We start from the raw sequence: 25,264 nt of genomic DNA on the forward strand, positions 1-25,264 counted from the left end.
ACATCTTTGGCTTGTCCCGACACTTGCTTCTCAAGAGATTGCCCAAGGTCCAATTGACCGCTTCAGTTTGCCCATCTGTTTGTGGGTGAGCCGTGGTGCTAAACTTCAATGTGGCACCAAGAATAGCCCAAAGAGTTCGCCAAAAATGGCTAACAAACTTCATGTCTCTATCCGACACGATACTCTTCGGGATCCCATATAACCTCACTACCTCCCGGGAGAATAACTTGGCGATCGTGGTGGCATCGTTGGTCTTACGACACGGTATGAAGTGTGCCATTTTTAAAAACCAATCCACCACCACAAAGATGGAATCCATGCCCCATTGAGTCCTCGGTAGCCCCAATACGAAATCCATGGAGAGATCTTCCCAAATCGTTTCCGGAACCGATAGGTGCATACGCAAACCAGCGTTAGTGGCATGCCCTTTGGAGGTTTGACAACTTGAAAGGTATTTTTGGAAAAATGTATTGGAAGAAGATGGTTTGAAGAAGATGAGGTTGAAGAAGATGAGGGGTTTATAAAGGTATTTTTGGAAAAATGTATTGGAAGAGTTAGTTTGGTAGCATATGTCTAAATGAGTATAAAAATGTAAATGGACTTCTCCTAAAGTCTAGTTTTGTAAATTACCCAGTAGTTGTTACTACAATATATAGTAACACAAAAATAATTGAAGTCTCCAACATAACAAATACAGTCCTATCAAAATGAACAAAATTCATTCTAAATAATACATTATTTTTCTTAAAATCTCATGGAAATTTATTAAACTTGAAAGGTATTCACATAAATATATATCACATTGAGAATATAACTGAGGAATCAAGAATATATTTATGTTACAAGCGAATAAATGTGTACTACAAAAGTTTAATACTTAATCCTCTGATTTGTACTATAAAATTATTAATGCAACTAAAATAAATTTTACCGTAAGCAAGAATATTACAGATTCATATATTAATAAAATTTGGTATGATCCATTAGATCATCCTAGTTCCATAATGATGAGAAAAATAATAGAAAATTCACATGGACATCCATTAAAGAAAAAGAAGTCTTCAAAATAATGAATTTTGTGTTGTTCGTGAGAAGAATTAATCACAAGGCACTCAAAGGCTAAGATTGGAATTGAATCACCAATATTTTTAAGACGCATTCAATGTGAAATATGTATATATACCAACTCATCCATCATATGGACCATTTAGATGGTCGCATGTATATGCTTAATTAATCATCATGTAGTATGGCCTTTACAAGATTACTTGTTCAAATCATTATATTGCGAGTAGAATTTTTTGATTATCCAATTAAGACAATTCTTCTTGATAACGCTAGTGCATTTACATCTCAGGCTTTCAATGATTATTGTACATCTCAGCCTTTCGATTCCAATAAATGATTATGATAACATTCACAATGTTATCGTTAGGACTTCGCTGGGAACCTTCCCTGGAAGAAGGATTAAAAGGAGGAAAAGCCGCAAGAGACTCGCTAGCTCAGGATATACGACGTTCGCCTAGTGGAAAGGCAGATGAATGATACTCATATAGTGATACACCCTTGGTTATCCTGGGTCCGCCATGTAGAGAGGTACGCCCTTACTCGATCCGCTAAGGCATGACACTAAGCCGTTAAGCGACGGAATCATCATCATTAATGCTTATATTAATGATTCCTTAAAGACAATAACGACCCGAGGGTAAAGATCATAGTTAAGTTGCATTAAAAGAGCATTACACTTCATTAAAGGCATTAAAGGAGAGCCATTACGGTATCACTTAATCCTATATAAATACCCATGTGATAAGGTGTCAAAAGTTACACATTATTCTAGCTCTCCTTTGTGATTACAGATTATTCTCACTCAGGAAATTACTAACTTAGGTATCGAAGTGACCCCGGTCGAGCACAACGGCACCTCACAGGGACATTATCCGATGTAAAGAAATCGACGTGATATCATATTATTATACATCTCATGATAACTTGTCTCAATTTGATAACATTGGTACATTTACATCTCAGGCTTTTAATGATTATTGTACGTTAGGAATCTATGTTGTATAAGTCTATGTTGTATCCCATTAAGACTAGTTATCATGAGTATTCTCCATTTTAATAAGTTTTTGGTCATGAGCCCAATCTCATCTAAAGGTCTTTAATCATGCAATATATGTTTCTATTGCTCTACTGCAATGTACCAAAATGGGTTGCCAATGACGTTAGGAATCTATGTTGTATAAATCTCCTTCAAGAATTAACTATCTTGAGCCATTATAGGGGACATGTTTACTAAACGATTTGCAGATTATCATGTTACTATAAGATGGGTCATCTGACATAAGAGAGCCTTATTAGCTCCAAACAACTCCATACAGTTTTGTAATTTTAGAGTGAACCGAAGAGTGGGAATCTCCTTATAGCTTGTAATGTGTGGCTGTTTGAATTTATTACTTATGGATTCTAGAAGAATATTTGGAGATTCAGGTAATTTTATAGAGATGGAAAACATGAAATTTCATTTATTGGAATAAATTTTCCTATATGCAAATTATTTCTCCAAAAGTTAACATTTTTAAAAAAAATAAAAAAAAATAACAAAAGAGAATAGAAGAGAAGAAAATAAGAGGGTGAAAAGAATAAATCATACTAGATAGTTTGGTTTCATGTTGTTCTTTTGGAAATAAAAATAAATTTAAATGTATTTTGAAATATTAAGCTGATATGTTTATACTAGAGGAAAATATAAGAAAACATATAAATGAAGGGTAAAAAACACTCTCAATCATTAAAATATAGAGTATTTACGTCAATGATCATCACTAAAGTATATTTTGAGACAATACAGTCACTAAAATAGTAGATTTCCTTCGTCAATAGTGTCACTACGCCCGAATCCGACGACTTGCTCCACTAGAATGTTGACTTTAGTGACACCTTATAAATATGATTGGAGCAACAGTAACGTGGCAACCACATGTTGTATTAAGCATACTGAGGCAAAAAGCATACTGAGACCCCCCGATCTTTCATTTTTTAATGTATTAAGATTTTTTATTTGAACACATCATCTACTAATCTTTTATTTTCTATCACATTAAGCTCATGATGAGCATAAAATTTAGTTTTGAATATAAAACTCGATTAACAGAGTGTTATTCATTTCGCCCATGCTAGAAATTTTTATTTTTAACAGTTCGAAACAGTTTTTAATGTGTAAAGTGGCTATAAGAAAACTGTAAAAACCTTATTTCGAGATGTAAAATATAATTTCAAACGCAGATAAAATTAATAACACTTTTTTTAACTGTATTAGATATTTACAACTAATCAATTGGACAAGTAAGAGCTTAATCTGACATAAACAAGAGTTTAATATGCACTACAAATGAAAGATCATGAGACAAGGATGCTTTTTACTTAGACATAATTCTAAAGATTATTTCATGACATAAGTTTTTTTTTTAAAAATTTCTGATTGATTGATTTAAATAATTTAATACAAAAAAAATCATTGAAAATTGGGTGAATATTCAAAAATATCCCTAATGTTAACAGGCATGAGCAAATTACCTCTAACATCTAAAATGCTGCAATTTTACATCTAACTTTGTCAGCCAAGAGCAATTTTATCTCCAACGTTGGTAAGTTTGATCAATTTTAGATATTATTATAAAATACATATATTTCGTTTCTTATTCTACACATAGCATGTAAGTTGATTTTAAAAAAATATGTGATTTAATAATAGAATTGAAAATTAATATTTTTAAATTCAGTGAAATATTTGAATTTTTTTTATCCAAATCATACAAAATACTGTATATTTTTTTTATTTTTTCACGTTTAATCATATGTTTGTGATTTGTCACTATGTGATAAAATAACGCACATGTAAAGTGTAGATGATAAGATTTATGACTGAAAATGCAATTTGATTAATAATTACTTCAACTGACCAAACCTGTCTACATTAGGGGTAAAAGCTCTTAGCTACCAACATTAAGAGTAAAATTGCACCATTTTAAACGTTAGGGGTAAAATTGCTCCTAAATATAAACATTAAGAGTATTTTACACCTTATCCTTGAAAATTAGACATTCAATTTATTATGTTACAGATCTTTTTTACCATAAGACATATTTCTTTATAACCAAAAATAGAAATATCAACAGAAATTCACAAATCATAAGAACAAATAGAAATATAAATTTAAAACACCCCAAGAGAAGTAGGATATAGAGGAGTTGGGTTATATGACAAATAATTTGGAACATAACTTGAAGCTTTTCTTTTGTTAGCATCCATTTCCATGGCTGGTTCATTCAAGTATGCATATTTGCTCTTTGTCCACCTGCATTTTGAGGGGAAAAAACCCATCGGAGAACGGATAAAACGAGTCAACAAAAATCTATTTATCAGCTTATCGTCACATAAAATTCTACATCAATATGTATATAACATATCCATCGTATGACAGTGTAACATCCCAAAATTTTCATAATTTTATATATAGTATACATATATTAATTTTAATGTTTTAAATAAAGGGGTTTTGGTAATTTCTCTTAAAATAAAAATCATACATTTTTTAAGGGCTTTTTAGTCTTTAAACTTTATTTGAAAGAGAAAGAAAAAGATTTGATAACTGTCGCGTTTCATTTGGAAGTTAAATGATTTTTTTTTTCAATTTTTTTTTTTAAAATTTGCGCACAATGCGCTTACATTAAAAAAGAAAGAAAAATCTCTACCAGACCCGGATGTGATTTGAATCCATAACCTCTCTAGTCATAAGTAAGCTCTCAACCACTAGGCTAAGAGCTTCACCACAAAAGCTAAAGGATCTTAATCTTTTTTTCTCTTCTTTGTTTTTCGATCATTATAGAAGCTTTTTCGACGATCTTTGAGGAATAAAAATATCATATTCTTGATCCTCGTGTAAAAAACATTTTAGGAAATGTACATTTCGTTCAAGATTGTTCTGATTTTGATCGAAGAATATATGCGTTAGGATTTTGATATTTCATGATTTGACCCTCAAATTTTATTTTGTGGGTGTTAAAACGTATTTTAATTAAGTATTTAAGTCCCTAAAAAGATTTCATACTATTAATTTTGTTTTGATTTCATTTCGATCGAATTTAGCGACCATTGGGGTTGAAATTCGATTTTCTTTTTCTTGTTTATGATTGTTGGTAAATTTGATAATCATTCGTATTTTGGCCATAACTATTTCATATGAACTCTGATTGCAACAATTCAAGTTGCAGAATAAACTTAAGACATATCTTTACAAAATGTTATTTACATGATTCCAAATTTGTACTCTAAAAGCTTCAAAATTAAGTCATAAACAAATGCATTTTATGAAACTTTGTTTTTCATTTTCACTGTTTTTCTATGTTTTAATTCCAGAATTTTAATAGAACTTTTAAATGTTTTTTTAGGGTTTTGGAGGGTTTTTACATGCGTAAGCATCTTTAGTTTGACATATAGTTTAATTAATTACAGAAAATGCATTCTATGTTTATAGGGGAGCAAGTGATGGGTTAACACGAACCCGAACAATTTGATTTGCTTAATGGGACAAAGGTAAATGTAATTGCTTATATTTATATATGTATGTATGTACACACATATACAATTATTTATGTAAATTGAATTGTTCGGTATATATATATATATATATATATGCTTTGAAATGTTTGGATGACATGAATGAATAAGATAATTATATTGTTGAGATTATTGCCATGTGATCAAGTATAAAGTTGGTGTGATTTTGATTTAGGCATAATACATCATCAACCCCTCAAGTTATCCAAAAATTACAACTGGCCCCCTGAACTTCAAAACGTTACAACCAACCCCTCAACTTGCTTATTTAGAACAAATAACAACTCAAATTCATATGGCAGTGAGTGATAGGGGTGTTCAATGGTCAGTTACTGAACCAAACCTAAATAACTAAATACTGAATAGTCCCTAAAAATGAGAGCCGAATCTAACCAAATAATATTAACAAACTGAAACGAACCAAATTGAATTTTTTGGTTCAATTCGGTTCGGTTTCCAATTTCAAAACATACTAAATTGTTAAAATAAAATACAGATTAATAAATATAATTTTGTAAAATTTCTACACTCTAATAAGTTATATGATATACATGTCATTATATATTATAACAAATTCTTGAATTTGTAATCATAAATCTAATCAATGTAATGCCAATTTTTAAACACAAAATACTAAGCGTGTATAGTCGTAATTATTTTTCTATATTTTTTTTTTCAAAAGTTGTACGCAATGCATTTATATTAAACAAAAGAAGATTACATTAAAGAGAAAGAAAAATCCCCAACCCACCCCACCTTATGTGATTTGAACCCATGACCTCTAGGATCATAGGTAAGCTCTCAACCAACAGGCTAAGAGCTTCACCACATTTTTTTTTTCTATATTAAACACGAGGGAAAATTCAAATCTATATTAAATAACAACAGTAAAGTAAAAGTATAACCTATGTAACCTATTACTTTAAGATTAAAATTAACTAATAATCAATTTAAAGAAAAAAAGTAAACAGTAAAAGTACTCTTAGAAATAATTTATAAATAATAATCTAATTAATTTTTTATTTCAGTTAATTCGGTAATTTTGTCACAAAAAACGAACGGACCATATTACCGATATGTTTTATAAACTAAAACCGAAACTGAATCTAATAGGCCGAAAAATTGAAATGATTGGTTCGATCGATTATTTCGGTCCAGTTCGGTTTTTGAACACCCCTAGTGAGTGATTGGCAGTATGTAATAGTAGAGGGTTAGTTGTAACATTTTAAAGCTCCAATCACGCGTTGTCACGTGGCATTTGAAGGGTTATTTGTTCCAAATAAATAGGTTGAGGAGGTTAGTTGTAACATTTTGAAGTTCAGGGGTTAGTTGTAGTGTTTGGAGAACTTGGAGGGCTGGAGACGTATTATGTCTTTTATTTCTGATGAGATCAAAATGATTATGAATTAAGAACTTGCGTTGGAATTTGTTTGAGTTAGAACAAAACATAAATAACTAACTTGGATGGATATGTTGCTCAATCTTTCTTGTACTGCCGAACTAATGAGATATCGAAAAGTTGTCGTATCCACAACATGCCTCCTCATAATCAATCCTAGGTCTATCGAAAAAACCTTGTGCAACAAGGTTTTTTCATTTCTCTTTCTAACAAATACTTGTTTGTATCCTACGGGTTTAACATTTTCTAGTGTTCAGACTATTAATCCAAAAATCTCACGTTTTTTAAGAGTATTCAATTCTACTTGCATCTTTCCATTTTTTCCACCATCTCTATTTTGACATTCTTGAACAAATTTTGGTTTATAGTCCATATTTTCATCTATAATGTTTATTACCACATTATATGAAAAAATATGGTCCACGTTATTTCCTTTAATTACATCTTTTTCAGAACTAACATAATTTATTAAAATCTCTTCATTTTTAACAACTTTAGGTGTTTGCACTTCTTCAGAAAGTGTGTTTGTGTTAGTATTTATATCTTCAATAGAATCATTATTATCATTGATCAATTTTCTTTTTCTAGGATTTTTATTCTAAAAACCAAAAGGTCTTCCATGCTTCAGACGTGTTTGAGAACGATCATCATGTTTTTCTTCAAGAATTCAATATGAATTGGTGCATTAACCGCTGGTATAGCTTATCCAAAAACTCTTATATGAAAAATATTGGACTCATGATCAAAAGCTAATTGTAATGGAGAAATAGTTTGTCAGTCTAATATACGTACAAGTGACATTGCATGTAAAATTGTATATCCCCATACATATGTAAGAAGATTAGTTAGCATGAGCAATGATCTAGTGAATAATTACAGACGTTTAATAAATGATTCGGTTAGACCATTTTTGTATGAATATAGGCTACATGATATTCAACATTTACCTTAAATGACATAGAATAATCATTAAATGTGTGAATTCACCGGCATTATCAAGACAAATTGTCTTAATTGGATAATCAAGAATCTGCACTCTTACTCTAATTATTTGAGCAAGTAATCTCGCAAATGCCATATGGCGTGATAATAATAAACATACATGTGACCATCAAGCAGAAGAATCAATTCTCTTCAAAAAAAAAAAAAAAAGTAAAAGAATTAATTAAAACCATAAAATACATAAATGGTCTACATTGTGAATGAATGGGTCCACATATATTGCCTTCAAGGCGTTTTAAAAATATCAGTGATTCAATTCCAATCTTACCATTCGAGGACCTTATAATCAATTTGCCTTGCGAACAAGTAGTATAAAAAGATTCATTATTTTGAAAATTCTTTTGGTTCTTCAATGGATGTGCATTTTCCATAATTTTTCTCATCATTATAGAACTAGGATGACCCAATCTATCATACTAAATCTTATAAGTATCTGAATCTGTAAGCTTTTGATTTACTGTAAGATTTGCTTCAATCACATTGATGAATGTGAAATATAAACCAAAGGATAAAGTATTAAATTTTTCTAGTATACATTTCTTCCCTGAAATTATATTTGTAACATAAACACATTCATGATTTCCTTCACTTACAGACTCAATATGATATTCATTTATGCGAATATCTTTAAAACCTAACAAATTTCTGTGAGATTTTGGAGAAAATAATGCATTATTTATAATAAATTCTGTTCTTTTTGGTAGGATTACACTGGCTCTCTCGGAGCCGTCAATTAATTTTGTGTTACCAGATATTGTAATAACAAATTGCTTCTCCCTTTCTTAAAGAAGAAAAACTTTTTACATCTTTAAGAATAGTGTGTAGTGACACTATCCATGATACATATATTTGCTTCATTTATATCTTGCAGTGAATTAATACTAGGGAAGAATTCATGTTCTTCATTGAAGAAAATAAGAACATAGTATTATTGATTCAGAATAAAAATTGCATGAAAAAAACAATACATTCATAGAATAAAGTTATCAAATGAAACACGTGATAATAATTATCTTTTTTCTGTGGGTCCGGGTATGAAAAAACCTGCCATATCCAAATGAGATATATCAATGGGTTCATTTTCATTAAAGACACAATTAGTTTCAATATTTGTGTCTTTCTTTTTTATTGATGCTTGATAAAGTAAAACCAGATGTTTTGTCGTACGTGACCAATGACCGGTCATACCACAATGGTCGCATGAAGTTTCATTTGAACTATGACTTTAATTATTCTTTTTTATCAATTTGATTTTTCCATTTCTGGTGGGAATTTGTATTTTTATTAGCGCCATGGTTATGACCATATCCATGATCACAATTATTTCCACAATTATTATTATATGATGTTGCATTCACTTCTGGAATGCAGTCGATCCAGTAGGACGAGACTCGTGGTTTTGCATTAAAAGCTCATTATTCTGTTTTGTTACAAGCTGATAAGAAATTAATTCATAATAATTTTTGAAGTCTTTCTCTCTATATTGCTGCTGCAGGAGCACATTAGATGCATGAAAAGTAGAGAAAGTTTTCTCTAACTTAATTTCATCGGTAATATCAGCTTCACCTAATTTTAATCGAGATGCAATCTTAAAAAGGGAAGAATTATATTTTGTTACCGATTAAAAATCTTAATTGCATCATGTCATAACAAGTTTTATCAACTTTTGGTTGTCATACCATTTTTTTAAAAAATTTCCAAAGAACAAATGGATCTTTAACAGACAGATTTCAGCCCTTCATCAAGACGATGACAGAGAAAAATCATCGCTTTGCACGATTTTGCAAATTAGCATCATTTTTTCTTTGATGGTATCTCTGAGATTCTATCCTCTAAATGGATTTCTGCATCCAACACCCACGTAAGATAATTCTTTCCAGAAATGTCAAGTACCACAAATTCTACATTTGTAAGATTCGATATGTTTGAGATTAATTGGATGAACAAATCCGTGCTAAAGTTAATCGAACGAGTAAACTCGTGTTGATAGCGTGTTATAAAATTACATATATAATCACTTATATAAGTATGTCATTATAAGTATAGGTTATAATCACATTATGGTCTACATATAGATGTCGTTATAATTACATTATAATATGTAATTTTATAACACGTTATCAACACGAGTTTACTCGTTCGATTAACTTCAGCACGAATTTATTCATCCAATTAATTTCAAACATATCGAATCTTACAAACGTAGAATTTGTGGTACTTGACATTTCGGGAAAGAATTATCTTACGTGGGTGTTGGATGCGGAAATCCATTTAGAGGCCAGAGTCTCAGAGATACCATCAAAGAAAAAAATGATGCTAATTTGCAAAATCGTGCAAAGCGATGATTTTTCTCCGACATCATCTTAATAAAGGGCTGAAATCTGACTGTTAAAGATCCATTTGTTCTTTAATTTAAAAGAAAGACATGACAACCAAAAGTTGATAAAACTTGTTATAACACGATGCAATTAAGATTATGAGATTTTTAATCGAGATGCAAAGTTAGAGAAAACTTTCTCTACTTTTCATGCATCTAATGTGCTCCTGCAGCAACAATATAAAGAGAAAGACTTCAAAAATTATTATGAATTAATTTCTTATCAGCTTGTAACAAAACAAAATAATGGGCTTTTAATGCAAAACCACGAGTCTCGCCCTACTGGATCGACTGCATTTCCAGAAATGAATGCAACATCATATAATAATGAAAATAATAATCATTGACATAATTGTGACCATGGATATGGTCACGCTAATAATAATAAAAATACAAATTCCCACCAGAAATGGAAAAATCAAATTGATAAATTTAATAAAAAAGAATAATTAAAGTTATAGTTCAAATGGAAATGAAACTTCATGCGACTATTGTGGTATGACCGGTCATTGGTCACGTACAACAAAACATCTGGTTTTACTTTATTAAGCATCAATGAAAAAGAAAGACACAAATATTGAAACTAATTGTGTCTTTAATGAAAATGAACCCATTGATATATCTCATTTGGATATGGCAGGTTTTTTCACTCCAGCACCCACAAAAAAAAAGATAATTATTATCACGTGTTTCATTTGATAACTTTATTTTGTTCTATGAATGTATTGTTTTTTTTTCATGCAATTTTTATTCTGAATCAATAATAATATGTTCTTATTTTCTTCAATGAAAAACATGAATTCTTCCTTGGTATTAATTCACTTCAAGATATAAATGAAGCAAATATATGTATTATGGATAGTGTCACTATACATTATTCTTAAAGATGCAAAATATTTTTCTTCTTTAAGAAAGGAAGAAGCAATTGTTATTACAATATCTAGTAACACTTGTAGGCTCCGACAGAGTCAATGTAATCCTACCAAAAGGAACAAAATTTATTATAAATAATGCATTATTTTCTCCAAAATCTCACAGAAATTTATTAAGTTTTAAAGATATTCGCATAAATGAATATCATATTGAGCCTGTAAGGGAAGGAAATCATGAATGTGTTTATGTTACAAATATAATTTTAAGAAAGAAATATATACCAGAAAAATTTAATATTTTATCATTTAATTTATATTTCACATTCATCAATATGATTGAAGCAAATCTACAGTAAGTCAAAAGTTTAGAGATTCAGACACTTATAAGATTTAGTATGAAAGATTGGATCATGTTAGTTCTGCAATGATGAGAAAAAAATATAGAAAATGCACATGTACATCTATTGAAGAGCAAGAAGATTTTCAAAGTAATGAATCTTTTTATGCTACTTGCTCGCATGACAAATTAATTATAAGGTCCTCAAATGGTAAGATTGGAATTGAATCACCGACATTTTTAGAACGCCTTGAAGGCAATATATGTGGACCAGTTCTGTATTTGATGGTTTTAATTGATTCTTTCACTTTTTTTTTTTTGATTAATACATCATTTGCCCCCTGAACTTGTTCAAAAAGCTTGATTGACCCCTGAATTTTCAAAATATTCCGATAACCTCTTCAACTTGCATAAAATGTCCAGTTAGCCTTCTGAACTTACGTAAAATGTAATCAATTGATCGCTCGAATGCAAAAAAAAAAAAAAGTAAGTTAAATGCGGAAAATGTATTGCACACGTCTTAGAAAAAGTAAAACGACCAATATTAGGCTATGCGGTTCTAATTTTAGAAAAGAAAAGTTTTATAGTTGAGCAAGTAGGAACTTCCTTTTTAATCTATTATGTGAATTGCGTATTACCATTCTAAGACACATGCAATACATTTTCCGCATTTAACTTACTTTTTTGTATTTCAGTGATCAATTGATTACATTTTACGCAAGTTCAGGTGGTTAACTGAACATTTTATGTAAGTTTAGGGGGCTATCAGGATCCTTTGAAATTTCAGAGGCCAATCAGGCTTTTTGGACAAGTTGAGGGGATCTCTACTAAAATATTGTGGAAGAAGAGTGAATTTGATGGAAATTCATTTTTGTTATTGTTTTATTTAGGTAGGCAGTTGCTTTCATTTCTTATAATAGTTTAGGTTTAAAGAGTATTAATTTAGATGATTAGGTAAAAAAGTCAAACTAACCAGTCCTTAATGCCAACTCTGACTTCCTTGTTACACTCATCTGTTGTCGTATCTGTGCTTTTAACATTATCATCCTTCAACGATTCTTCAAAGTTCTTATAATCTTCTTCCTGTATTCACATCAAATTCATTAATAACATGATTCAAATCAAGTATATATGAGAGCCAATCAACGTTAGTTTGAACGAAAACGAAAAAGGGCGTCTAATAGCTTGAGTTACGTCTCTAGTTCGATTCCCAATGTATGTATTGAAAAAGCCGCTATTTAAAGAGAACCAATTTTTAAGATTTGTTTGTACGAAAAGTGCATCTAATAGTTTGAGTTGGTTTGAACGAAAAGGCATCTAATAGCTCGAGTTGTGTCTCTAGTTTGATTCCTAGTGTATACATTGAAAAGGCCGCTATTGAAAGAGAACTGGTTTTTAAGGTCGGTTTGAACGAAAAGGGCATCTAATGGCTCAAGTTACATCTCTAGTTTAATTCCTAGTGTATGCATTGAGAAAGCCGCTATTTAGAGAAATCAATTTTTAAGGTTGGTTTGGCAAAAAAAAGAAAAGCATCTAATAGCTTGAGTTGGTTTGAACAAAAAGAGCATCTAAGGTTGGTTTGAACGAAAAACGCATCTAATGGCTCGAGTTACGTCTTTAGTTTGATTCCCAATGTATGCACTGAAAAAGCCGCTATTTAAAGAGAACCAGAGTTTAAGGTTGGTTTGAACGAAAAGGCCATCTAAAGTTGGTTTGAACGAAAAGGGCATTTAATGGCTCGAGTTAGATCTTTAGTTTGATTCCTAGTGTATGCACCGAAAAAGCTGCTATTTAAAGAGAACCTATTTTTAAGGTTGGTTTAAAAAAAATGGGACATCTAATAGCTTGAGTTGGTTTGAACGAAAAGGGCAGGCATCTAATGGCTCAAGTTAGATCTCTAATTCGATTCCTAGTGTATGCATTAGAGAACCGTAAAAGGTGCAAGTAGAAGAAGAGCTTACAGTGAGATTTCGAGCTCTGAGACGAGCTGCAGCCTTGATAGCAGCAAGAAGGTGATCCTCTTCCGCAATGCGCTTCTTTCTCCAGAACTTAGCAATTTCTTGGTTCGTGACGCTCACACCACTTGGAAGTGGCGGCGGAGGAGGAGGTGGTGGTGGAACTGACTGTTTTGCAGCCATGATTTCTTTATCAGTCTGCAGTTTTGTTTGCTTCATCCTTGTGGCTAATTCAATAACCAAAGAAAGCCCCTAAAAAGGTATTTCCGGAACTGCTGATCAAACCTAACTTTCAAATAACTGGTAGATTAGCCTCCAGCTCTGCTCTGCTCGTGATGGCTTGTTATATGTAAGAAGGTTAGTTATGATAACGGCATATCAAAACACATACATAAACTGAAGAATTGACTTAACTTGTAGCCATAGAAATCAAAATATTTAATGACTAGATAAGATATAGAAAAAGTTATAAAACATTGACCGGTAGATATGGACATTAACACTTTAAGACAAGCACCTATATTTCCACAAGAATAAAAACCAAATTTGACTCTTAACATATGAAATGGTGCAAATTTAACCCTAACATTTCCAAATAAGATCAATTTTAACCATAAGCTATCGAAAATTAGAAAAAACCAGTTTGACTGGTATTAACTGTCAGTCCAGACCCTCCAAATATCAATTATGTCTAAAATATTTAGTGTATTACTAATAAAATTACAAAAATTCAGATTTGTTAAATTTGTATCATTTCATACGTGATGACTAAATTTGGCCCTTATCCCTTTCCATAAAACAAATAAACTGTAAGAAATCCACAACTCCAGATTGCATAGTTGTTGAAGGCGCAAAGCGCCTAAGGCACTAGGGGATCCTAGAGCATAGGAATAAGGTGCAAGGCTCAGGTGCGCTTGATAAACAAAAAGCGCAGAAAATGAAAAAAAGAACAGATACGAAATTTAATTATCAATATTTGATACTAAAGTACTCTATTAGTAGTTAAAGCACAAGTTATGGTGAACTAAACAACGCACTTAGAACCACGTAAACAAGATAGAACTACATAAAAACATAAGATTAAATGTCAAAAACACCAAGTTAAGTGTTGCAACATAGATTAAGATACTAGACCTGCAGCAGACCTCGGTTGGTTTTTTATGTTGCACTGCAAAATGAGCTCCTTTCCTCTACGTCTCTTACTTTTCTTATTATATTTACAAAAGCCAACAAAAAAAAAAATGTACGAATCTGCTTCAATTTATCGACAACTTGTTTGGGATACGATGTGGCCGTTAAATAACAGTTAAACCAGTAAAAGGTTAGGGTTAAACTTGCACCATTTCATAAGTTAGAAGTAAATTTGACTCTTATCCCTTTCCATGAAACAAATAAGCTCTAAGAAATCCACAACTCCATATTGCATAGTTGTTAAAGGCGCAAAGCGCCTAAGGCAATAGGAGATCCTAGAGCCTAGGCGTAAAGTGCAAGGCTCAGGCGCACGCTTAATAAACAAAAGGCGCAGAAAATGAAAAAGAAATAGATACAAAATTTAATTATTAATATTTGATACTAATTCGTAGTTAAAGCACAGGTTATGGTGAGCTAAAACACACATTTAGAACCATGTAAACAAGACAAAACCACGTAAAAACACAAGATTAAATGGAAAAAAACACTAAGTTAAGTGTTGCAACATAGATTAAGATACTAGATCTGCAGCAGATTTTGTGTCTCACGGCAAAAAGAGCTCCTCTCCTCTAAGTTTCTTACTTTTCTGTCGTCAGTTGAGATTAATCAAGCTTTTATTTTAATGAGAACATTAAAACAAATTAAAACTTAATCATTTATCAAAACGCAGAAGAAGCGCGCTTGAGGAGAGCCTGCAGAGCACACAAGGCTCTTTTAAACACAGCCAACGCCTGGGACTTATTAGGCGCAAGACCTTGAGTCTAAGTTAGTGAGGAATTCATCTCATATAAAGCTAATAAAGCAAGAGTTTCTAAACAGAGTACAAACACCCCTGGAAAGATTAACTGTGAATCAGACAGCAACCCTTCTCTTCATTAATAACTGATAACATTCAAATTCTTCACTAGCGTTTCCCGAGTTTGTATCCGTTTCCGTTTCTTTTCTGTTTCCATTCCATTATCCTTTACTAGCTACATTTTTCTAGAAATGATGTTTCACAGTGTCCCTTTTCATTTTCATTTCAATTTCCGTTCTGCCAAGGAATATTGGAGAAATTCAGAATTCAGAAATTCAAATTGCTGTCAATGTTATTCTTAGAGCTGTTCAATTTGTAAGCAAATAAACCAATTAAGAGCATAAACATATCAAACTGACAATCCACTTCTAATTCCACCTCCTCATCAATCATCATTACTCCTAGTCTGTCAAGCCATCCTTACCTCTACCCCTGTAACCAATCATTCAAGATCAAGAACTACCCCTTTCAACCTCATAAATCATCATTACTCCTAGCCTGTCAAGCCTTCCTTACCTCTACCCCTATCAATCATTCAAAGATCAACAACTACCCCTTTCAACAATTATTCAAAGATCAACAACTACCAATATCAAAAGACTGTTGTTTACTGTTTGTTGGTATCAAAAAAAAATTGTTAGTTGTTCACTGTTTGTTCAAACGATTGTTAGTCGTTTGCTGTTTATTGTTGCTGGTAGTTTTATAGTTACAAGTAGTTATTTCTAAATTATAATAAAAAATTTCTATTTTAATGTTGGGAGTGAAGCAGCACTATCAAAAGGAAAAGGAAACAAGTATTAAATCTTAAAAGTCGGAAGATTAAGGAGATAGTTAACGTCGAAGAATAGTCATTGTTACTATTATAATCTCATACATCCCGCACGTGAATGTGCGGGAACTTGAAACGTGTATACAAACCCATTTTATGTGTTCAAATTTAATCAGCAAACGGGGTTGCTAGGATTTGAACCTTCGACCACTTGGTCTAAGAGGCTTTAATACCATTTATTACGAGATCAGAGTTTTCGTGCAGAAACAACACCCTTACGGCAACCCGAGACTCCATATTCCCGAGGTTCATCCTTTCCAATTCCGATGCTTACCGGTTTTGGTCCTTATGGACTTATCAGAGGAGTGGGAACAGCTCCTGAAACAGTTCAACGACTAGATGAATGCCTATCCATCATAGTCAAATTCAAGACCAGCAATAAGCTCTCCAAACTAAATTGGATCTGCATAACTAACTCAAAATAAGGTGACATCTATGTATCCCACATTAAAGCTCAACTAGCAAGCATCACACCCAGTATATGTGTCAAAACATTTTCCATGACATTTTCCCCACTCGATTCATGCTAGCCTTTTGCCCGGTTCAATGTGTGGTTCTCTGCCTATTCATGCTCGCTCTAGAGCACCCACTTGTGGACTTCCCTTTCTGGATCCACCAGCATGGCGAAGAGCATCATCGAATTTTTCACTTCAGCTGCGTACAAATGCTCAACCAGTATAGCACCCACTTGTGTGATCTCGGGTCTTGGATTCAAACGCAACAACATAGCTAGTAGCTAGCATATTATAGACTCTAATAACATCCTAAAGCTTAGATTTAATCCGTCTGATCTAATGGTGAATGAAAACTACTGTTTACAATTATCATACAATTATTAAACACTTCACCATCAAAACATTTATCTTTCTCTCCTTTCAATAAACTCTATGCACCCCATCCAAACAAACAAAGCAAGATTGAAGAAACAATTTCCCAAGCAAAAACAGCTTCTAGGTTAAAAAAAGAAACAAATTTTTCATTATTTAGAAACAAGATATACAAAATACGATTTCTATCCTTTTATACCTCACTAAATATACAAGCAAAAACAGAGCAACATTCGAAACAAACTCAGCGAGTATAATGAAAAAATCCTCAAGTTTCTGATGTGATCCTAAGAGCCTTAGTCTTAAAGCGATACCTGGGAGCCCGAGGGATAACCTGGCTAGGACCCATATGGAACTGACCGGGACTATCAGTAAGCGGAGGTCCATCGTCGTAAATATAACCCACGAGCCGCCCACAGCTATTACAGATAATCTTCGTCCTCTTCCTTTGAATTCCCCAATAATTCAGCGTCTCAAAGAAAGGTCTGATCTTATCCTCTCTCTCAAACCTGAATTTGGTAGAATCAATCGAAGCGAAAGAAAGCGTGCCCCTATTTCCCGCCTCGAAATAGAAATCCGGCGGATAGAGACAAGATGTGCTTAAATTGAGATTGGTACCGCATTCTGTGCAGGTATAGATCGAAGCCATTGTTGCGATTTAGATCGAATCTATAGTTTTTGAGTGTAGTGCAGAGGGGGAGAAAGAGAAGAGGGAAATTATAAATAGGGGTTTTGGATAGGAATTCGACGAGATTAACAAAGCGGTGATCTCTTCGTCATCCTGGAAAATTCAAAAACGCGTTTATTAGAAGGTTCCATTGACAATTTTGGATTCATATCCACTATTCAGGTCGCCGGCGCTTCTGGGAAGCGCCTGCCGTTGGCCATATGGTAAATGTTCTGTTTCTAGAAGAAAAAAGAAATGCTTTGTTTTTTCAAATTATTTATTTTGTTGCAGAATGTATATTTTTTAATTTTTACATATTTAATTCATTATAATAAAATTAATAAATTGTTTTATCAAAAAAAATTTAATAAATTGTTACGAGTTCTATAATTTGTTATTATTTAATAAATTTATTTTTTTGTTGGTAGAAATTATTTAATAAATTTATAATTTAATTGAAATTTAACATTTTACCGATATATTTGCTTAAAAAAAATATTAATTTTTAATTTATCAATATATAAATTAATGAACTTTTACCATTTCAACTATATTTCTGAATTAAATTAATATTTAATTAAAAAATTAACAAGTAAAAATTCTCAAATTAATAAGTATATCTCTGTATATCTTCTGTATCGCGCAAAACCTTACCAGCCATTGACATATGAACAAGAAAACATGTCCTCAACAAGATGGTATTGACTTAGAATGTCTTTTTTTATAGATGAAAGAAAGTCATGTCTCTTGGAAAACATCCCTCTATAGAGATGTGATGAATGGACGGGGCTGATGGCGAAGAGGAATGTTGATTTGGGTGAAAGGATGTGCTTCAAGGATGAAAAATCGTATATTTTTGCTGAAAAAATACCTGTCACGAACAAGATAGTTGTGTCATGTTCGTGACATGAGGAAAGTGTTGGTCCCGTGTGATTAGTTCCAGGGGGAGGGGTAGGAACTAATATAACTTTTTCCTTTTTAATTGAGCTGACTTAATATAATTTCTTGAGTTTGTTAACTCAGCTTTGGTCAGCACGGCCGATTGTAGCGTAAGACAGCTTTAGTCAAAAGTTGACTAGAGCTATTTTACATATGAGTTGGGAATTGACACGTTTGTGGTCAGCTTCCAACTCAGCAGTCTTATTTACTCAGTGCCAGTTTAAACAATTTATATGTCGAGTAAATATGACAAGCAACACATACAGATATATATATATATATATATATATATATATATATATATATATTGAAAGAGAGTTAGAGATTACTCAGTACGACTTATCTTGGTTCGGCCTCTCCGCCTATGTCCAGTCCCCAGAATCCCTCCGGGCTTTTTAAATCCAATACTGAGCTCTTTAAAGGTAGAGCACAAACCGTTTACAAGGCAGTTGAATATGCAAGAGTACCGTCCTTTATTCGTCTACTCAACTCCTACTAAGTGCTATAACCGAACACCTAGATTTCTCTACCACTGAGCACTTAACACAAAGTACTCAGCACAACACTATCAATTTTACAATTGAAATAAATTGTTCTTTTCGGATGAAGAACACTTTAGATGATTACAGAAAATCAATCTAGCTTTTACACAAGAATAGAAGTTTGGTGTAAGATCTCTTTTGGTTTTTGTGTGCTTTGTATGTATGCTCTTTTTTTTTGTTGTATTCGGCTAATGATCCAAGAATGATCATGTCCTTTTATAGTTGAGGTCTGAAGCAGAAATGATTTGAATCTTAGATTTGTCCGTTGATCCAAACGGCTCCTTTTTGAGACAAGGCTCTGGTCAGCTTCAGATTTACAGGCCAATCCTGTCGTCTGCATTCCGCAGGCGTCAGGTTTGTCTTCTTCTCGCAGGTTTCGTTTTCTTGTGCCAGTTTGTCTTTTAGCTAACGAACAGTTGACCCATGCATCTCGAACTTGGCTTTTGCGTAATTCCAAGGCTTCTGAATTGGTGCAGACAGTTGTCGGATCTTGTCTTATAGTAAACGGATCATCCGCGCTGTCCTGATTACTCAGCTTGACTTTGATAGCCGTTGTCTTTGATTGTTGCCAATTCTGATACTTAGTTCTCTTTTACTCAGCTTCCATGGTCAGCTTCGTTCTGCAAGATATGGTTCTTAAGAAGACTTTTCTACTTTTGATACTGAGTTCTGTTCCACTCAGCTTCGTTGTTTAGCTTGATCTTTAAGCTTCTGTTCTGAAGATGACTTATCTTCTATCATGCTGAGTTACACTCCACTCAGCTTGTGCTACGTTCTCATGCTGACTTTGTCCTGTCTTACTTCTTATTTCTATTTTTATTTATATTTATACTTAACATTGAGCAAAAACATTTTAGTACAATTAAATCAAAGCACTTAAATTTAATTGTTCCTTAATCATGGATTAACTTAAATAATTTTGTCAAATCAAAATCATGTGGAAAGGTGTTTCAACAAACTCCCCCATTTTGATGTTGGCAAAATATTTAATTGATAGAACTCAGTATTGAGATTCCCCATGATTGAAATTCTTTTTATGCTTCTGAAATTACTCCCCCGTAAGGGTTGCATATATTGATGTTGTCCTCAGATGTGACTCTAGCAAGTGTACTAGATACAAGTAATAAAGTGATAAGTCAAGTATCGTTTCCACAGGGATTGAGATCCAAAATTGTATGAGAAAATCGTTATTGAACAGTGTGTGCGTGTAAAGGTATCTTCTTAGTAGGATTGATTGTTTGAGTTCGGTCAGTTAAGACAAAAGTGTGCTAAAGCTATAAAAGATATTACAAATAGATGACAGTTTAAAGGATAGAACAGGCTAGGCACTGCCGAACAGGTTGTGCAAGGTCATACAACACTCCAACGAATTAGTGACAATACCAATGAAGTCAAAGTATCAGCTTTAATGCCCACTTAAGTCAACTTTCGTGTGTTCTCAAGTTCCTAAGATTTACTAGAACCAATAGTGTCCTAAAGGAACTTTCTTTCTTGCATTAAGATCAAAGTTGCATTTCTGTTAAGAAAGCCCTTGACACAACCATCTAACATGTCTGCTTCGATGTTGCGAGATTGATAGAGAAATCATTGAAGATGCAAGTAGTGTCCTAACATTCATCTATCACATGCATAAATGCCGAAGCACAGAAATATAAACCCTCATCAACACATCATAGGTAAAATATTACAAATTCATTGAAAGAGTTATAAGACTTACATCATCGGCCCGGACTGGTCGTGCCTATTCAAAATGGATTACTCACTCATATCAAGCAGTGAGCAATCAGAAGTTCTTGCTACATTCAGAAACTCCATTGGAGCTCTCTTCTAACGCCTAAAAAGTGACTTTTCTGTTCTAAACAATATATCCGATTATCATCCTCTCCCTCCTCCTCCTTTGCTACGTCTATTTAAAGGAGGAAGACCGGGGCCAAAATTGGTACCCGAAAGTACCCTTTCAAAAGTATTACAGAAATAAGTCAACACTAACTACAACTAAACAAAGAAGAAATGATTATGGATCCTTTTGACCCTTGAACACTCAAGGATCGAAACTTCTTGTCGTCATATTACTTTAGGTAATGCCATCGAAACACTTTTCCACCTGCTGCCTCTACCACGCCCACCTCTGATCTATCGATGTCCGTCATCAGAATATCCGGCGTTTGACCGCTGGATCATAGAAAGGCTCTACTCCTCTTTGGTAGTTGCGAAACAAGCTGTTTCCAGCAAGTTTGGCTTTAATCTTTGCTTATCTGCAAAAAAAAAACATTAATCAGCCCTTTATTCTTGTATTATAACATAAAAACACCCCAATTCTCATATGAATATTATGTTAAACTTAGTCAATTTCATGCCTAACAAATACCCCCAAATTGAATCTTTGCTTGTCCTCAAGCAACCAAATGTAAGAAAAAGAATTCAACAGACGAAGAGTTAAGAATGAAATAATACAGAGAAATATATGGAGAAAAGAAATTGTTTTGTTCAGCGGGGTATTTGACAGATGCAAGCTATGATCTCGTTGAAAAGATAAAGCACGTTTTAAACTGTGTGCCTTTAATCGAGAAATTCCTTAAAGCTTAAAATTTAGACTTCTACTTTCACAAGGAGCAACTAACTCGCCAGACATGCCTCACTAGGGACTGGAATATTTCACTCACTCTCGTATGGCATTTATTTACCATAGAAAAAAAGAGAATGCAATTTCACTCCTTAGCTCAGTCACCACACCCTTAGGGTGTGAGTTTGCCTTTTGGTCCTGAATCTATGGGTCAAAATTCTTCCAAACATAGTCCAAAGGACTTGACAAAGGTTGTAAAGTTAGGCTCAGGTTCTGGTTTGTCAGTGAGAGGCTATTTAAGTGTATAAATTCTGTCTTTATGCAAATTATTTAACCTACTCAGCTTTCAACATCTTATCATTTCTTTCCTTACCCGACCCACACAGCCTGATTCTCATAACAAACTACCCTTTCTATTCATATCAATCATTAAAGATCTTTCCAACCAAACATATAATTCCCAGGTTCCTTTCTATCTTATCTTTAGCATTCTTTGCTTAATTGCCTTTGTTTTCCTGATTTGTGTGTCTTTAAAAACACATGATTTCAAATTAAGCAGTTGGTTTTGAAGCACAAGACAGAATTCAGGTTATTTAGGGATATTAGTGAAAGGAAGGGGTTTCTTTGCGTAGTTTTCAGAAAGAACAGGTTATGGCTCAAGTTGGTTATCCTAAAATGTGAGTGCAAAGCACATGTGGCTCTTTGTGTAGTGGAAAGGGAATCTAGTTGCCTTTTTCTTCCTATGATTGTCAAAAAGAATCTCCATTTCAACAGGGCAGACCAAGGCAAATTCTCCCTAAAGATAGTGAGTGCTGGCCCACTCAGAAAAAATTCAATGCATAATTTAGATGCATTTGCAGGCTCGAGTTCTCACTATTTTTGGGGAAATGCAATTAGGCAAAGGTTACTAATTGTGAAAGAAGATTTAAAAATTTCAAAATTTTCGGAACTTCCAGACTCGGGGAGACAAAATTCAAACAACTAAAACTAGACAAATCCATCATAAAACGCACAGTTTGTACAGTGATTCCCGTGAACATAAAACAAACGAATAGAGAATGAATAAACAAGGAAATGAGAAAGCGAAGAAAAGATTACAAAGGATATTTTCATCAAAGATTCTCAAGGGAATATTTCCTATACACCAAATCAATTAAATTAACAACCTGAATAAACATTTATCATGTTATGCCTGCATATATTGTGATGTGTAACTCCCTATCCCCACCCCCAAATTAAAACGGAACATTGTCCTCAATGTTATCAAGATGGCAGCAAATTATAGATAATAAAAGCATAACAATATAGGCAGAGGGCACAACTTGATAGAGTAAGGGTGTTAGATGTTACCAAATGCTAGGACAGCGACCAAGGTGACAGATCAGGCGGGCTGGGAAAGAAAGGAGTTAACCTCTCTATCCGCAGTGGCAGGAATGCCCTCCCCTTTCGAGGAAGCATCAGTATTAGCATTAGCATTAGCAGGTGTTTCAGGTGTTTGTCTTACCGGACTCTTGACGGAAAAACCGGATGGACTTTCCTTGCCATGCTCCTCAATACAGATGGTTTTGAGCATGTCTATCGATCCCTGTTGTGACTCATACTTTTGCTCAAGTGCAAATATCATTTCTCGGCTGGCTTGGTTTTGAGCAAACAGGGAGTTGAACTTGTCAAGGATGTCCTCACTCGAAAGCTTTGCACATTTCTTATAGAAGTCCAGATCCTTTGGCAGCTCGACCTGTTCAGAATCCGATGAGACCGACACAGTTGGTTCACTTTTCCTCTTCCGGCTTTCGACTTTCCTTGATGCAATAAAGTCTGACATCCAAACCCACTTTCCATTCACCATCTTACCAAACAACATTTTCTACAGACTCCGGAGATCAATCTGGTGCGGGTGGTTCACAATAGTGAGCCGAGAGTGGTCCTCAGGCTTAAAAACTCCGATAGATTCAGCAATTCTAGTGACAATGCTCCCGCAGCAGATGAGCGAAGAGTTCTTCTTACAAAAAGCACTGATGTACTCCCCAAACCAGTAACCTAAATTCATTCTTGACCCGATTGCCATACTCCATAAAGCTGTAAGGTCTGCATGCGGCATAGTGGCTTGATTTTCTCGAGCAAAGATTGTGCCGGACACCAGCTTGTGCAAGTAACGAACAGCATAGTCATTAATATTTGACGCCTTGGAAACGCTCCCGTCATAATGTTGCTGACCTGTAAGAGAATTCCAGAAGGCAGTAGGGTCAAAGACATCAGGGGTCTTGGTGAATGCTTCCTTGTAGCTCTCGGACTCCAGGTCATCATCGTCCGCAGCGCCTAACATTTGGTTAAATAAGTTGAGCGAAGGCCTTTGAGTGTGACCCATGAGCCTGAAACTGAACTTCCCCACTTCTTCAGGATCAGTGATCTCGGCATTGTGCTTGAAAGTAGCCAGGAACTCTAGCGTCAGTTCTTTGTATTCCGGCTCCTTCATCTCAAAGAAGCAGCCGAAATGGCCTTCCTCCATGAGCATGCGTACGCGTTCGTCAAGCCTTAGCCGTTTCAGGGTGTCCCAACAAACTGTTCGTATGGGCCCGAATTCAAGTTTAGCCAGATCTTCGTATTACTTTTGCACCTCATCATCTTTGAATTGAGAGAGCTTTTTCACTAGCTTTTCCTCCGGAACGAAAGCGACCGTACTGGGTTCCGTCATCTTGCCTTTTGCCTTTTCTTTCTTGGTCGAGCCCTCGGCTTTTACATGCTTTCCCGAACCGCGAGTTCTCATCTGTAAATCAAACTAAATAGGTGCCTCTGAAACCGTGTATGAGAGAAACAAAAATCTTGGTAAAGGGAAGAGAATAGTGCGTAAAGACTAATTAGGGTACCCAGCAGTCTGCGTCCTTTAAGTAGAAAAGAGGAGACAGATCTCTTGAACTACCGCCCTAAAGACCGTCTCCTAATCTGCCACCTGGACTAAGTCATATTGATAGATGATTACTCCAGGCAAAAAGACGCAAGGGTACCATAAATCTTGCATTTACGGCACACTCTCTACTTTGTATTTTACCGAGGGGACGATTAGGCTGAAATTACCGCCTAATGACAGTGGATTTGACGCGTCCCTTATCTTCCTGATATGTGTGTTTATTATTTTTTTATTTATTTTTTATTATTATTTTTGAATTTATTCCCCCCAAAAACTATTACGACCTAGCTCCTCATCCCTTCAAAAATTACACAAGCAAAACTGAAAACTTCACACTTATTGACAAGGGTGGAAGTTTTATATCTTTCCTTGTGAACATTTCGGTTTGATTTGAATGCATGGTTAAAGCAAAAATGAGACAATGTAATTGTTATCAGGATA

The 25,264-nt window shown here is 33.8% G+C and overlaps 2 protein-coding genes across 4 annotated transcripts; both read right to left on the reverse strand.

Annotated features, from left to right (window-relative positions):
• Window positions 1–4,092: 4,092 nt before the first annotated feature.
• LOC136208929 (uncharacterized) lies at window positions 4,093–17,662 on the reverse strand. Of its 3 annotated transcripts, none has more exons than XM_066000222.1 (4): window positions 17,522–17,662; window positions 13,571–13,903; window positions 12,583–12,692; window positions 4,093–4,360 (listed from the first exon to the last, which is right to left on the reverse strand). In XM_066000222.1, exons 2-4 carry the CDS (start codon window positions 13,781–13,783, stop codon window positions 4,219–4,221), a joined length of 465 nt encoding a protein of 154 aa, XP_065856294.1. In that variant the 5' UTR covers window positions 13,784–13,903; window positions 17,522–17,662; the 3' UTR covers window positions 4,093–4,218. The 3 variants fall into 3 exon arrangements, with proteins under 3 accessions (XP_065856294.1, XP_065856295.1, XP_065856296.1); XM_066000223.1 differs by having other exon boundaries at window positions 13,571–13,890; window positions 17,522–17,659; XM_066000224.1 differs by lacking the exon at window positions 4,093–4,360 and adding an exon at window positions 10,703–11,379.
• LOC136208930 (uncharacterized) lies at window positions 17,336–18,102 on the reverse strand. The gene has a single exon (XM_066000226.1). It carries the CDS (start codon window positions 17,854–17,856, stop codon window positions 17,476–17,478), a length of 381 nt encoding a protein of 126 aa, XP_065856298.1. The 5' UTR covers window positions 17,857–18,102; the 3' UTR covers window positions 17,336–17,475.
• Between the last annotated feature and the right edge of the window lie 7,162 nt (window positions 18,103–25,264).

The sequence above is a fragment of the Euphorbia lathyris genome, chromosome 10 (assembly GCF_963576675.1).
Source record: "Euphorbia lathyris chromosome 10, ddEupLath1.1, whole genome shotgun sequence".
NCBI lineage: Eukaryota > Viridiplantae > Streptophyta > Magnoliopsida > Malpighiales > Euphorbiaceae > Euphorbia > Euphorbia lathyris.